The 16986-nt window shown below is 45.3% G+C and overlaps 1 protein-coding gene across 1 annotated transcript; it reads left to right on the forward strand.

Annotated features, from left to right (window-relative positions):
* Window positions 1-15524: 15524 nt before the first annotated feature.
* On the forward strand, window positions 15525-15995 carry LOC136851006 (tigger transposable element-derived protein 1-like). Its single transcript, XM_067124980.1, has one exon. It carries the CDS (start codon window positions 15525-15527, stop codon window positions 15993-15995), a length of 471 nt encoding a protein of 156 aa, XP_066981081.1.
* Window positions 15996-16986: the final 991 nt, after the last annotated feature.

Here is a 16986-nt window from a genome sequence, read left to right on the forward strand (position 1 = left end):
GAAAGTTGCTGTACAACAATACATTAATGGTCATAAAACAGGTTTTGACATAGGATAGACCTATTTTTGGTAGACGCTGTGAGTCCTCAAAGGAGTTATTCTCATGGTCCCTAGAGGGCTCCATAAGATAGACCAACCAATTTCAAAGAATTCTCTAGTTGGTCTTGGCCATTATAGTGCGCTTTGACACTGATACAGTATAGGACTCTTCTTCTTGTCTCTAGCGACTGCCAAGGTCAATTCCTATTCTCAACCTGCAATTGTGGCAACCACACATCGTACGTCAGCTATTATTGTTGTAAAGACGTCAGACATCTCTTCATTTTCGCATCAGTCACATCATTCATTGCATTTCTTAATATGTCAAGACTCTCATGTAAATATTCACGTGCAGAATTTTCTGGCCTTTCCACCGATATGTATTTCATCATTGTACATTTATTATGTCTCTCAGAATTACCATTTGTTGTTTGTCAACAAACACAAATTGCTCAGAGTGCGGGTCACGGCGATTGGAGGTCGGGCACCACGTTTCCGTCCACATTCTGCCATGTATACCTGCGCTAAGGTAATTGTCACGTTAAGTGATGGTTTTGCGGGAACTGCTGGTTCCCCGCTCGTTCCCTTTTGTGGATTGCTGCCTCCTTACCTTAAAGTTTTTTTTTTGTTTTGATGTTTTCGTCAGTGAGCTGCCGTTTTTCTTGCTTCAGTCGGGTCTGGTAGGGCAGCGAAAGTAGCGGCAGTGGCAGCAGCAGCAGGCAGTTTTTGGAGTCGACGTTGGTCGAGTTTTTGAGCAGCAAATTGGAGCACGCCTACGAAGTGGAGCACGTCGTAGAGGTGGAGTGTGACCATGAGTAGTCGTGTGACCACGAGGTGCTCATCTTTGATGACAGCGTGAGGCTGTCCTGACGTCTCCATCGGGGTTTTCTGGTTGATGGGTTTTTGTCCCTGTTGCACAGCTGAGGGCTGTCTTGGTGCCCCGATGGAGGACGTATGTTTGGTTTTTTTTTCTGCCTGCTGTTGTTTATTTTTGCCTTTTTTTTCTTACAGCTACTTTTTGTTTATTTAACTTGATTTTGTTTAGAGCTGCCTTTTGGTTTTTTTGTATTTATGGTTTTTATCTTTTTACCAGACCTGACTCACTTGTAAATTTCGTAAATAAATTAATTTTAAGCTTTCTTTATTGTTTTTGTTGTTTTCTCCTCCTTTGTTTGTTGCATCTGCCGTCAGTCATGACAGCCCCGTCCTGAGTATGTTAAAGAACCTGCATAACGGCCCACTCGGGTCGTTACAGTAATAAACAATTTAATACCCAGTTGACCTTTCTTGTCCTCACAACTGATGACCCGAGGAGTGACGGTAAACACAGCGGTTTTGGCTTCGCCATTAACGGACTCACTACGGCCGTTTTACCTTCAGAGAACCTTTAACGGAACACACGGCGACAAAAGTCTAGGCCTCTGAAAGCTCCTCCCTCGGATAACACCCACGCCACTAATGGACTAATTACGGCATACCCCTTCAGGTACGTTCTGGCGTGCTCAAATGGTTTGGCCTCGCCATTTACGATTCATGCCGACCGTACTCAGAAGTCATTAGTGGAACCACACGGCATATAGTTTTGACTTCTGACGAGCCCCAAACACCATTAACAGACTAAATATGGTGCGTATTTCGTGTTTTGGTTTGAGGAAGAATGTCAGACACTGAGGTAGAAAGTCATTCCGAGGACGTACAGATCCTCTGCATCCCTCTCTCGCCTCCGAAGGCAGCAATAAGCCAGGCGATAAAGCTCCCTCCGTTCTTGCGACAAAACACCTGCAGGCAGATGTCCATCTCTGGGTGGCGAAAATTACAGACGAGGAGACCAAGGCAGAGGTAACCATGACAACGCTTCTGGATGAGGTCAACAAAATCACCCCATGGTTGGACTCACAGCTAGGCAAAGTCAAGTACAGAGACCTGCGAGACAAGCTCATCGAAACATACTCCATGCCCTGATGACCCAGCCCCTGGGGGACGCATCACCTAGGGACGAACTCTGAGGTCTCCTGGTGCTGCTGATTGCCATTTGAGAGACATAATAAATGTACAATGATGAAATACATATCTGCGGAAAGGCCAGAAAATTCTACACATGAATATTTACATGAGAGTCTTGACATATTAAGAAATGCAATGCACAATGTGACTGATGTGAAAATGAAAAGATGTCTGATGCCTTTACAAGTACTCACCCCCCAAGACAATAATTAGAAAAGTAATGATTGGAAGACATCTGAAAAAAAAAAATCAATCACGGAATCGCTTTGGGAGCAAGAACCGGCCCCGAGTTCTTGATACCTGTGGATGTGGGACTGCTTCGACTGCTGTATTGCCCAGTGGCTTAGCCAAGTGGATGACTTCCTTAGTGCAGCCCTTGGGATGCCCTCGACCCCGTTTCGGGAGGGGTGACGGGATCATCTGCAGCCACGTTTTGTGGAGGAATTCTGGGGCACCTGCCAGTTTCCTCCCGAGTTTCGCTGTCTAACAAGAAAGCTGGTTTCAGCCAGTTGACAGAAAACCAGTCTTCACGCCCATGGATGTTGGTGAGATAGGCCTTGGATTATCTGCTGACGACACGGTATGGACCCCTGTATGGTCTGGTCAAGGGTGGACGTTGATCTTGATGAAGACGTGGGTGCAGGTATCCAGACCCCCAGGCTGTAGAAGTGGGTCCTGTCCATGAAAGTCTTTCGGCAGGGCGTAAACTTCTGTGCCACTTCCCTCGGCCTTGGAAGGGAGGTATCTGCATTGTCCGGCGCCGTGGGGAAGAACTCTCCTGGAACGGCTAGTGTTTCGCCGTAGACTTTCTCTGTGGGAGATACGTCACAGTCTGCCCTCGGTGGAGACTCAGCAGGACCCAGGAGAGCTGGGCCTTCCAGTTGTCATCAGTACAGCATGCCATCAGAGCTGCCTTCAATGAACGGTGGGCCCTTTCCACCATGCCGTTGGCTGCGGGGTTATATGCCGTTGTACTGTGGAGAGTTGTCCCCATCAGGCATGCCAGAGCAACCCAGAGCTCTGACAAGAATGCCAGGCCCTTGTCCGTAGTTATGCTGTCAGGCACACTGAAATGGCTGATCCAACTCGACAGGAGGCCCTCTGCACAGGTGCTCGTTGATGCTTCCGTCATCGGGGTTGCTTCTGGCCACCGTGTGGAATGGTCTATGACTGTCAGGAAATATCTGGCGCCCCCTGATTGCGGCAGAGGACCTACAACATCTATATGGATGTGACCGAAGTGCCGACATGGTTGAGGGAATTCTCCGATGCCTGATTCTGTGTGCTGGGTGACTTTACTTGTTTGGCACGGTATGCAGTTCTTCGCCCACTGCCGAACGTCCTTCCTGATGCCATGCCACACGAATTTCTGTCATCAGGCGTGCCGTTGTTCAGCCTGGTGGATGGGACAGGCTGTGGATGACATCAAACGTCTGCTTTCTCCTGGACACGGGGATCAGGGGGCGTGGGCGGCCCGTGCTGATGTCGCAGAGAAGAGTTGAACTGGATCCTCCTATTGGCACATCTTCCCATTTCAGTGCAGTGAGTGCCGTGCAGTAGGCTGCTGTTTTCGGGCCTGTGGCCTGTTCCTTTGCCAGGTCCTCATAGTCTATGCCAAGGTGGACGGAATTTATCTCGACCCTTGATAAGGCACCGGCTACTGGGTTCTTCCTGCCGGGGACGTAGTTAATGGTGCAGGCAAACTCGGAGACAGCGGCCAAGTGCCGCTGCTGCCTTGCAGACCATGCGTCTCCTGCCTTCGTGAATGCATGTACTAAAGGCTTGTGGTCTGTGAGGGTGGTAAAAGGGGTGCCATCCAAGAGGTACTTGAAGTGCCGCACAACTTGGTAGATTACCAGCAGCTCCCTGTCGAATGTGCTGTAGCAGGTCTCCAGTGGTGTTAACTTGTGACTGAAGAAGGCTAGCAGGTGTAGGGAGCTGTCTAACACCTGCTTCAGCACCGCCCCGCAAGCGATGTTGCTGGTGTCTGTGGTAAGTCTCAAAGTGGCGGTGGGGTCATGATGTGTTAATGTGGTGGTGGCCTTGGCGAGGGCTGCCTTCATCTGCTCCAATGCCTGTTGTTGTGGAGCTGCCCACGCCAGTGCTTTTGGCTTCCCCTTCAGGACTGCGGTCAGGGGATACATGATGCGGGCGATGTCTGGTATGAAGTGGCGGTAGTAGTTGACCATGCCGAGGAACTCTTGTAGGGACTTTATTTTTGGCGTTGGGAACTTCTTTACTGCGTCCACCTTGGATGCCATGGGGCAGACACCTGCCAGGGAGATCTCATGGCCCAGGAAGTCTACTTTTTCTGCTCTGAAGGTACACTTGTTGAACCTGACGACCAAACCGTTCTCCTGCAGGTGTTTCAGCACGGCCTGGACGTGGCACAGGTGTTCCTCCAGGGACCTGAAGAAGATCAGGATGTCATCTACGTAGCAAACGCAGAAAAGTAGGTCGCCCAAGATGGCGTCCATAAGGCATTGGAATGTGGCCCCGGCGCTCCTGATGCCGAAGGTGGAGAAGGAGAAGGTATACTTTCTGAATGGCATGATGATGGCTGCCTTCAGAATGTCGTTGGGGTGCACCGGCAGGCGCCCCAGAATTCCTCCACAAAACGTGGCTGCAGATGATCTCGTCGCCATCCCAAAACAGGGTCGAGGACATCCCAAAGGCTGCACTAAGGAAGTCATCCACTTGGCTAGGCCATTGGGCGATTCAGCAGTCGAAGCCGCCCCACGTCCACAGGTATCAAGAACTCGAGGCCGGCTTCTGCTCTTAAAGGAATTCCACGATTGATTTTTTTTTTAGATGTCTTCCAATCATTACTTTTGTAATTATTGTCTTGGGTGGGAGTACTTGTAAAGACGTTAGACATCTCTTCATTTTCGCATCAATCACGTCATGTATTGCATTTCTTAATGTCAAGACTCTCATGTAAATATTCATGTGTAGAATTTCCTGGCCTTTCCGCCGATATGTATTCTGTCAACAAAAACAAATTGCTCAGAGTGTGGGTCATGGCGATCTGAGGTCAGGCACCACGTTTCCGTCCGCACTCTGCCATGCATACCTGTGCTCAGGTAATAAACAATTTAATACCCAGTTGACCTTTCTTGTCCTCACATTGTGTCAACCACTCATTTTGCGTGAGACTATTTACTCATTACTCTCTTTCAGGTCTATACAGGATAACTATGCACCTAAATCCCATGCCTTTTCATTGGGAAAAATGGGTGGGTTGAGGACTCACAGAGGCTACCAAAAATAGGTTTTTCCTATATCAAAACCTGTTTTTTGAGTGTACCCGCTGTTCATCCTCAAAGGAGCTTCCCAACAATTCAGATAAAATTTTTGTCCAAGGTTAAACCACAAGTTATAAACCACATTCTTTATTCCAGATACCCATAGGGTTTTGCAACAAAGAACATGAAACTAAACACAAATTTACAATTATTAAGATGTAGTTCTAAAATGACTTACCTAAATATGCTGGGTTTTGTTGCAGTATTGTTGCACCTATCCCAGCAATATTTTAGCATACCCACTTACCCTAGTTTTCCGCCGTAGCGCCTATGGGTTCAGGACTTACTATAACACCTACTGATACACAGTGTAGTTGAATTTGTTTGAGCTCGTGGCAATAATGTTTTAGGAATACTGTTCCTGATGACCACCCTGTACACTCGAAAACTTGTTTGAAAGAAACATTTCCAAAGAAAACTAATGATGTACTTACCTTCCGAATGTCATACGACTTAGGAAAGGAGTGGGGTTGTAAAGTCACCAATTCGGCGCCAGGATAGTGTTTCGGTGGCGCCATTAATTAAGTCTCCGCTGAGCTTGTTTTCTTTGGTGACTTCCCGTTTTCTTCAAGCTCAATTAGTCACGCCTAAAACGTGCCAGGTCACGCATTTTAATCATTTTACTTTATGGTATTTATACTACACATTGTGTATCACATGTTTCTTCATTCACAGGCATCAAGACTGTATCTATATTGTAGCTCTGTATGTTTTGTATTGTAATTTGTACTCGTTCACTGCATATTATTGTTTATTGTTTCGACCTCAGGTCACAGTCAATTCCATTGTCTCTCACGGCCCCGGCGTCAGTCGGCCGCAAATATAAGCTGCCTGGATCTGTAATAAAGTAGCAGTAACCTTTACCTGCTCGTTTCTTTGACACCTTACAGTGGTGACCCCGGGTATCCCGGAGCCATTAGCGGACTCACACGGCGACTCAGTCTTGGCTCCAGGATTTCTCCAAAACGCTCTTAGCGGCCTAAACACGGCGCTGTAACCAGCGTTTGAGCGTGCTGACTCTCGCCGGCGTACCCCACCAGCGTCGCCCTCACCCCGCAGGCGCCGCCGCCCCAGGAAGGACCGCCCAAACAGCAGCCTCACAGGCGGGAGGCCCCTCAGTTATCTTCAAGGAGCCGCGGCACCTTCAGCGTCCCACCAGGTACAGGGATTAATCAGACGCGTCCCTCGTCTTGGGAGTATTTGTAAAGTCACCACCCGGCGCCAGGATAGTGTTTCGGCGGCGCCATTAATAAGTCTCCGCTGAGCTTGTTTTCTTTGGTGACTTCCCGTTTTCTTCAAGCTCAATTAGTCACGCCTAAAACGTGCCAGGTCACGCATTTTAATCATTTTTACTTTATGGTATTTATACGAATGTCACACATTGTGTATCACATGTTTCTTCATTCACAGGCATCAAGACTGTATCTATATTGTAGCTCTGTATGTTTTGTATTGTAATTTGTACTCGTTCACTGCATATTATTGTTTATTGTTTCGACCTCAGGTCACAGTCAATTCCATTGTCTCTCACGGCCCGGCGTCAGTCGGCCGCAATATAAGCTGCCTGGATCTGTAATAAAGTAGCAGTAACCTTTACCTGCTCGTTTCTTTGACACCTTACAGGGTCTGCCTTTTCAATAAGGGGCTCTGCAATTATTCTCAGCCCTTGTAGATGGAGTGGTTTGTTGTGCTAGGGTGTAGGAGAATTGGACCTTCTGGTATGTTTGCCTTGACCTCTAGGTAAACCTTAAGTGCTTGAACCGGGCATAAGTTTTACTTAACAAATTGGGTTTCCCTATCAGAATAGGAGATTTCTCTTTAAAGGTTCTCATCCTTGGCCAGGAATGATGGGCTAGGAGACAATAAATGATGGTTAGCTGTATGAGTAATGTAGCGTTGTACCCGTCTAAGAGAGCCCAGTTCAGTAAAGCGAGCTCCTGATGCAAAGCAGTCAAGATGATCGCCTTTTGCAGCATATATGTTGTAGTTGTATTGGGCCCAATAAATTGGAGGGTTGACAGAAGACTAAGCACCTTATTCAGGGACCCAGTAATGGGAAGCCTTGCAAGAGCAGGTCTTTGCAATTTAAAAGACCAGAGAAGTGAAGTAACAATTTCTGTGAGAATCAATTCCAAATCCATAAAGCAAGGGTTCCGAAAATGCTGCCTTGTGCGCCATGATTGTTGTAACAGCAAGGCACTTGTTTTCAAAAAGATATACTGTATAAGAAAATGTAGAAGTATTTCAACAAAGATCTCAAATGAGCTCTTAGCATGGATGTAATCTACAATACTTTCCATAAGGATGTCATGGGTAGTAGCTATTTTAGCTAAAAGACATATTAAAAGGAAAATATCTTCAAAAATGCGACTGCAGTGAGGATGTCCGGCCCAGTGTTCTTCAGAAGTTGTCATCACCTGTCAATATCAAATGTCATCGCTTCGTCGCCTCATTAGTACCAAGATGAAAAAGCCTTCCCATTGGAACAAGAGCCACGTGGTCCCGATGCAACGTCTTTGTGAGTTGCACCATGTTGGAGCAAGATTTCATCATGTACGTATTTCTTCGTACGGGTTCTACACACTTCTTGGATAGCGTGATCGAATGGCTGTTTTGAAGAGCCTATCAGCATCCAGAAATGAAAAAATCTCCTTACTGGGGATAATGATCACCCTTGGTGTCATCATTAGCCCCACCCATATAGGGGTATATTGTATAAGCTTCTATAGAATCGCCCACTAGAGAGAGGTCAATTAATAGAAACAGAGGTCGGACAGGCAATGTTCCAACGCCAGGCAAAGTCCTCCTTCAGACAGCTGGTCTCCCATCTCTAGCAATTTTTGTCATGCCTGTGACGAGTAGCAGCAGCCAGCCATTCCTGCCTGTGACGAGGAGATGCAGTCTGCCCTTCCTGCCTGTGATGAGGAGAAGCAGCCAGCCTTTCCTGCCTTCCATCTGCACAATCTTTGGATTCTGGGAGAAACAATGTTTGCTGTCTCATCCTGAAGTAACCCTTTTTGTGACATCTTCAAGTCCGATGCCATCATGCCAACATCATATCTTCAGCTGAAACCCCAGCCACCCTTCTGTGATGTCTTCAACCCTGAAGCCACCGTGCCAGCATCATCTCTTCAGCTGAAGCCCTAGCCAGTTACGTAAATATTTTGAATTGCTCTACCTTCCAACCTGTTTCCCCTATCTATAACTGCTTTGATTTACTTTGATTTGTGTCACATTGAATGAAAGCTGAGGGGAAGCAACATTTCGTTTTCTTTGTCTGTAAATAAGGTCTTGAATGAACGTGTTGTACTGTTGTGTGAGTTTTTGATATTCATTCCCATATTTCAATTGCTGGTGTCGAATCCTTATTGTTTAGATATTGAAAGAACCTGCAATGATTCTTGGACTCGTAACAATGGACTAGTATTGTCGAAGAGTTGATGTCCGTAGTTTCTGCACTAGGTACCTAGCAATGTTGGCTGGGTATTTTTCATGGTAGACAAGATTTTAAAATCCACACGTGAAGGTCTCGGCTCAGCAAGGAGGACTCATAGACGACTTTCCTTCTTACTTTCTGGGATAGAACAGCGAACAATATTGGAAATGAGTTCTTCGCCCGTTGTTGAAGAAATAGGAACCAATGCCTCTACGGCTAATTTGGGGCTATTAAGTAAGCGGTTTTGTTGAGAGTTAGAAGTTTGTTCAAAAACTTTCGAAATCTGGGACAATGGAGGAAAAAGGTATATCGTCCTCCATTTGTTCTGTCTTGTAGGAATGAATCTCTTGCTATTGCTTGATTGTCCGGGTTTGGAGATACATACACTGGAAGTTGATGTTCTCACATGTGGCAAACATGTCCACTTCCAGATGTGGAAGCGTGTGGCAATTAATTGAAAGGAATGATTGGTTAACATCCACTCGGTCGAGGCTGTTGTATCCCCTGATAGAGGGTCTTGTTATTACATTGAAAGACCTTGTGAGGTGAACTGCAGACAAGGGCCACTTCTTTGCTTGTGCCATTCAAAAGATGGGTAGCAATACTACATTGAGAGGAGATGAATACAGGCCCAACCTCTTGATGCAGGACATTACAGTCCTGTTATCTAGGACACTTCCTCAGTGCAGGTGACCACCTCCCTGCTACCTGACAGTCCCCCCAGTGGCCTCCCCAACCTGTCAGGGAGGCATCTGTGTGTACTATCACTTCTACAGACAGAGGAAACAGGACAACCTGTTTTGCCAGAAACCCCTTCCAGGTCCACAGCTAGAGTATTTCCCCAACTTTTATACTCCTATGATGAAGCCGATCGTGAATCTTTTTTCTTGCATGTGATAGTCAGAATTTGTTTACATTTTTTTAATTGCAATCTGAGGATGAGGACTGGATCTGTAACAGGAAACCATCATGCGCTCCAACTGATGTCTGGAAATGCTGAGTTGTGCAAGGAACCTTTTCAGTTCCTTCCTTATTCTGTTTTGAGTATTGGTTGGGAAAGACAACTGGCCGTGAAGAGTATCCCAACAAAGTCTCAGCCACTGAAAGTATCTGGTGGGTGTAAGGTGGGATTTGTGCAGTTTATTAGAAAACCTTTTTGACTGGAGTCTGTCGACTACCACTCTTAGGTTTTGTAAGCACTCTTCTCTGGTGGACCACCAGCTTAGCCAGTCATCTAGGTAGGCTACCAGTTGAATTTCTTCTTCTCCAAGTTCTCAGACAACTACTGCGGCTAATTTTGTAAAAACTCTCGGGGCAACGTTTAGCCCAAAGGGCATGACTTTGAATCTGTATGTTTCCTTCCCTATCCTGTACCCTAGGAATGGGTGGAAGGGAACGGCAATAGGGACATGCCAGTATGTATCTTTCAGATCTATAGAAGCAGTCCAGGTCCCTTGTGGAATGATTGAACATATTTGGGCAATAGTAGTTATCTGAAATGTGTGGCAAACAATGTTTTTGTTCCATTTTGATAGGTCGGGGATCACCCTTCGTTCAGAAGACTCCGACTTGGGGACACTGAAGAGACGCTCTTGGCGGCGAATATACGTATGTTTCTCTATTGTTCACTTGAAAAGGGCCTTCTGCACGTAATCTTCCAAAGCGGGTCTGGTTTTTGGAAAAACCTCTTTAAGGGGGAGGGAGGATGAGACCATTTCCACCCTATTCCGTTGAAGATAATACTGTGTCCCCAAGGGTAGGACTTCCATTGCATATGACGCTGTAGAAGACGACCCCTGACAATACAATTCCTATTGGGCTCCACCTCTTCCTTTGCCTTTGATAACCATTCCAGGAGTTGCTTTTCCTTTTCCCCAGTACGAGTGTCTTTGAATGCTTTGAAAGGGATGCTTTTGCTGCTGTTTCCCCTCTGTTTTTGAGAGAATCCTTTAGGGGTGACTGGAGGATTATATGACTCCGAGTCTTCAAGAACATTCTTTGGTTTAGGAAAAGGAAATTCAAATCCTTTGCTTCCCAGATTCCCCTTTTCCAATGAGAGCGTATATTGTACAATTCTGTTTTTGGGCTTATTCACTGAGTTGAGCCACAACAGACTTTTCAAAAAGGTCCTTACAGAAGAGGGTAGAATGTAATAAGGAGGTTACACTGGAAAGTGACATATTGGAGTCCGCCAATGTTTCCATTTGAGCCTTTATGTGACACTCTAGAAAATCATAGTGTGTTCCCAACAAGGTCCGCATAAGTGATTTGGACACAACAGCAAATATTGTTTTGGAAGATTCAGAAAGCCTTCTAATGGCAACTTCCAGCATAGTAGTAGAGGTTATGATACTGAGGAGGTGGATCCTGGCATGGCATGGAATTCAGCCAAGGCTGCCCCTCCGAGATTTTTCTCATATGGGTCCCAAACTGCTGAGTAGCCATGTCCAGAAGGAAGTTTTCCTTTGAAAAGGAAGGACAAGTATTGCCCATTCCTCTGTAGAATTATCAGACACCAGGATGACAGAGGCAAATGGCTTTAATTCTGTCACTGGCTCTCATTTCCCAGTTACCACAAAAATTCTGAAAATCTGCCTTCACATGATTAATTGTTTTAAAGGTGAAAGGCATGGGCTACCTGGTGAGCATATTGGGTCTTATCCTAAGTAGATGTAGAACTCCGTTGTCCATTAACCTGGTAAAGGTTTTATTCTGTGGCTTTCAATGCTATATTCGTAGGTAGAATAACTGCATTCTTCGGCAGTTTCTCAATGCCTACTGAAGGAGCGACCAGGTGCCATTCCGTATTAGGAAACGCTGCTCTGTTCAACTTCAATCATAGTTTTCCTTTCATTAATAAGGTATTTCCCATCAGGAGAAAAGATACACATTGAGGTGTCGCGCCAAGGATTATCAGTATCATTAAGGGTGGTTACTGGAGCCTCTACTATCTTTTGATTTGAAGTTTTCTAGCCTGAACTGGCCATATTTTTGCTATCAATCGGAGCTCTAACACCATACTCTGCCCGGGCAAACTGTGCAGCCACTTCATTCTTTCAGTTAATGGCTGAGAAATTCTTACAACTTGCATCTAATTTGATGTCCAGGACTGACCCGATTTCCTCTTTGGAATCATGGATAATGTCTCTGATATACTGACGTTCAGTAGCATGGACATCCTAGATACTGCTCATAATTTCCTCACGGAAGTGAGCAACTGCAACAACAATATTTCCCTATTAGTGGAGCTTGCACAATCTGATTGTGCCCCGGCAACCATACTGCGACTGCCCAGCAACCAAAGAACAAACGTCCTGGATGAATTACAATACCCCTCAGAGGATACAGATACTTCAGACGTGGTTAGGTGGATCCTATTAGGATCCCCTTCAGTATTTGATAGCTGCATGGGAGATAGATTTTCTTTTGAGGCATCTCTTTCATGTACAGCTGAAGGCTGTGTCCCTGGTCCTTCCAGGTTCAGCAGGGCAGTTTCATTGGCAATATCCACTTCATGTCCAATAAAAGGGACATCCCCAAGCAAAGACTCCTCCTCTCCATCAGCAGAGTTGACCTGGGAGGTACTAGGAACTGATACTTTTGGGCTTTGGCCCAAACATAGGTTCTGCTCGGGAATGGAGGTAGATATATTCTGCCTGAGTTTTGCTGGAAATATGTAGTCTCCTCCTTCCGTACCCTTACTGAAACCTAGGACCCAACTACAGTACATAATAGTAATAAAATTAAATAATACTAGTATAGTAATATTAAATAATAAGATCAAATTAAGTAATAATAATACGTAATACTACACAGGTGATGAATGTTGATTATAGATGATGATGATGAATTAGCTGTGCAGTACGATGAATGACGATGAAGATATGACTGCACAGCAAAGCAGAGGAGTTACATCTCCTCTGAGGGGCGCCTCTTCACCTTCTTCAGGAGGCGCTTCGTCAGGGGTTTCAGGAGGCACCATCACTTTAAGATATGTGAACATGGCAACGAAGGTGGTACGGCAGGGCTGCATGTTCTCATTAATGGTATTGGAAATATTTGTGGCCCTTTCTTCATTATTATCCAATGCCTTTATCATTGTCTGCAACCCCCTTACTTGCTTAATAAATTTGTACAGACCATGAAATTGTTCCATATCCTGGTCCGTTGGTGGGATAGTAAAGAGGCCGGCGTGTTCTTCTCCAAGAATGGCCTCCCCAAGTATTTTACCTTGTTCATACTCGTGCTCGATGCAGGCAACTGCACTTAATGTCACACCATAATGTGCTGATACTTCTCCATGACTTTTGCCCTCTTGTAACATAGCAGTCATGTCTACTTTCTCCTAATCAGTCACTAACTGTAACGCTCTCTGGCACATAGGCTCTTTACCAGAAGCCTTAGGAGAAGCAGAGCATTTAGAGGACATCTTAATGCACGATTTCAAAAAAATATTCTTACTCTGTAGTACCGCACATGCAAAACATGCACAAACGAGAGATAACAATAAACCGAGTTATATTGGGTCTTTTGCTGCTACGGTATATGCACGGTACTATTGCATGTACGTATACTAACACTGATGTTCTGCACATACAGTACTGTACATTTAATCAAATGTTTTGCTGTGAGATGATTTTTAAATATTATGTACATAAAGTGTTTTAGAATGATATATAGTACTACAGGTAGTGCGTAGAGCATATCTAAAATATGTAAGACAACGGGAGTAGCAGGGTACTTATGTTTACGCCCGTGATACATAGTATTTTCATGAACGTGCTAAGTATACATTCGTGTGACTATTGTAAATACATTTTTTGATGGAAATTTTCAAGTATTACAGTACTGTAATATGTTAATGTAAACACAGCAAAATTTCAATAACATATATTTGTTTTTCTTAAAAGGTGCTTCACCCAAGCCAACTCTCTGCAAATACAAAGAATTCGAGATGCAGGGATGTTGTCTTCCCAGGACCAGTGATACTCGACACACTATTGGCTGTCGTCTGCAGAGCAGCCAATCCAGGAGCGCCATTAATTTTCCTTGGCGTACATTGGCTGTTCACTTGGCGTTGATTGGCTGAACACTCAAGACATCTCGCAAACATGGATTTCTGGGAGACCACATCTACAGCATCTTTCCCAGTTCAAGTGTAGTACATAGCATCTTCTGATTGGATGAAATTGCGGATCTTTGTATGTGGGTTCTTAATCTTAGTGTATCAGTGGTAATCGGCCCTAAAATGCCAACTAAAAAACGCCCTGCTCCTTCTAAGGCTTCTGGCAAAGAGCCTAAAAGAAAGAAGACAGTTATGAAACTCGAGGAGCAGGTGAAAGTTCTCAATATGTTAAAGGAGGGCAAAAGTTTCACTGCTGTTGGCCGCCATTTTAATGTTAATGAGAGCACGGTGAGGTACATAAAGAAGAAAGAGGCAGAGACACAAAAGTCTGTAAGAATGAGCTTCTTCGGTAGTGCAAAAACAGCTGCGAGAGTGCGGGATAAAACAATCATGAAGATGGAATCTGCGCTGGCATTCTGGATAAAGAACTGCCGGAAGAGGAACGTGCCCCTCAATTCCAACATCATTTGTGAGAAAGCGCAACAACTCAACCAGCAGTTATTGACTGCTACGGAAGGCGACGACATAGTACAGGCAGAGGAAGGCGGCGACATAAAGGCACAGGAAGGTGATGAAGAAGGGGAATTAGAATTCTTAGGCTTCGATGAACCAGCGCCTATAGAAGCAGAAGAAGAAGAGGAGGAGGAGCCCCAAGCAGGACCATCATCAGTGTCTCAAGGTTTCCAGGCCAGCAAGGGGTGGTTCCACCGATTTCAAAAGCGGTTCCACCTAAAGTCTGTTTCTCTGCCTGGGGAATCAGCTTCTGCAGACATTGAAGCAGCCAAGAAATATCCAGAGACCTTCAAGAAAATTATCCAGGAGAAGGGCTACTATTCAGAACAGGTGTTCAAAATGGATGAGACTGGCCTTTTCTGGAAGATGCCTTCCCAGAAATACCTCATGAAAGACGAAGCCAAAGCCTGTGGATTTGTAAGGACGGGATTGAGTGACACACTGGCTGGGTGTTGACTTGTTTATTGGTGGTTCCTTACTGAATGAATGTACAGAATCTTCGAAGTTGTTATTGGCTGGTGCGAGCCACAAAGTAGCATTTACACACAGACAGGGCAAAACAGAGGTAATGTTTCAGACATCTGTGTTTGTCGGCAGACAAACAGATGGCGATTGTGAGAGACATAATAAATGTACAGTGATAAAACATGTATCAATGGAAAGGCCAGGAAATTCCACATTTGGCCAATTGCATGAGATTCGAGAGAGATTAATGAATACAATGCAGTAGCATAATATATGTGAAATGGCGAGACGTTTGGCATCTTCACAAACAGAAACATACATACAGTACAGTTTAATACAGAAGATTCGGTGGAACATTATGAGTACATGATTAGAATGCTTGCATGGCAATGCAAGTAGTGGTGATTGTACATAAATCGAGACAACAATGGTTAGGGAGAAAGAGACGGAAATATTGTATGGTAGAAGTTGCGTTCCTTGAGAGAGAGAAAACGGGATGCTCTTGTTTTCGTCTTGTCCCCTCCGATGGATGACGAACACACACACGTGCTCGAAAGAGACCGCGATCGGTGCGACGCAATTCAAGGCCCAGAAGGATAGGGTTGCCTTCCTAATGTGTGGGAATGCGGCTGGCCTCATGCTCAAACCAGGCCTCATTTACAAGGTTGCAAACCCCAGGGCCCTCAAGAATAAGAACAGGGCATTGCTGTCTGTGTTCTGGATGCATAACCCTAAGGCTTGGATCATCAAAGTCCATACAAAGTACTGGTTCCATCAGAGCTTCATCCCTCAAGTTAGGCATTACCTGAGCGACTTGGGCATGGAGTTCAAGGTGTTGCTGATCATGGATAATGCTGGTGGCCACCTTCTCGATCTTTATTACAAGGGAGTCCAGCTCAAGTTCCTCCTGCACAACACCACCTCTCTCCTCCAGCCTATGGACCACAGTGTGATCCGTGCCTTCAAGGCACTCTACACTGGGAACTCCCTCCAGCACCTTGTGAATGCAATGGACAAAGACAGTGAATTTACCCTAAAAGACTATTGGTGTAAAATCTCGATTGCCACGTGTCTGTCCATCATCGACCAATCGTTGAAGGACACATAGAAGGAGACCATGAACGCATGCTGGAACAATTTGTGGTCGGAGTCTGTTCACAATTACAGGGCTTCTCTCCTGAAGAAATTCAACATTCAGCCATTAATAAGTCAGTCCGGTTGGCGAGGATTCTAGGTGGAGAAGGCTTCGAGGACATCACTGAGGATTAAGTCGGCACCCTCATTGATGCCCACTCTGACCCCCTGAAGGACCAGGATTTGGAAGACCTGACGAAGTCTGCCAGCGAGGAAGAAGATACGCCAGGTTCAGGGGAGGAGCAGGAAGGGGAGGAACGTCTGTCGCAAGTTAGGAGAATGATCAAGGATACGCAGGAGTTTGTTTCTTCATGGGACCTTTATATGGACCGCTCCTTAAAATTTATCGTTATATGGAACGCTCCTTAATTAAAATTTTCAAACATCCTTGATTCGGCATTGGAGCCCCATAATCAAGCCCTCACCACCATGAAGAAGCAGCGACAGCAGCTGCCTATCAACATGTTCATCATACAGATGAAGAAGGGCCCTCCAAAGCCTCCCAAATCGCCTGAAGTAGTGCCTCTCGACTCGCCTGAAGAAATGCCTCCCCAATCGTCTGAAGTAGTGCCTCCCAATTCGCTGAAGAAGTGCCTCCTGAAGCACCTCCTGAAGGTGAAGAGGCGTCCTCAGAGGAGATGTAACTCCTCTGCTTTGCTGCGCAGTCTCATCTGGAATGTATCCCCCACGAACACGGAGGATTTACTGTAGGTCCGTGAAGGAAAACATCATATAATCTGATACAAGTTCCCTGATATTAATGATAATTGAGGAGCATTATCACAAAAACTATTGAGTTCAGTAATTAAGTACTAAAATTAACCAATTGGTTTACTTAATACCAAGGTTTGGAAGTTGAGCAGTCAAAAGCTGGTTACGGGTGAACGTACACCACTATTGGCAGTAGTGTATATAAATGGTTAGGCTACTATTAATTAAAACAAAAGTGAAGTAGCCTAGCACAT

The sequence above is a fragment of the Macrobrachium rosenbergii genome, chromosome 23, assembly GCF_040412425.1.
Source record: "Macrobrachium rosenbergii isolate ZJJX-2024 chromosome 23, ASM4041242v1, whole genome shotgun sequence".
NCBI lineage: Eukaryota > Metazoa > Arthropoda > Malacostraca > Decapoda > Palaemonidae > Macrobrachium > Macrobrachium rosenbergii.

What these genes read in the sequence shown, in the direction of transcription:
- LOC136851006 (XM_067124980.1), top strand. Translation starts at nt 15,525, where the DNA reads ATGCTCAAACCAGGCCTCATTTACAAGGTTGCAAACCCCAGGGCCCTC.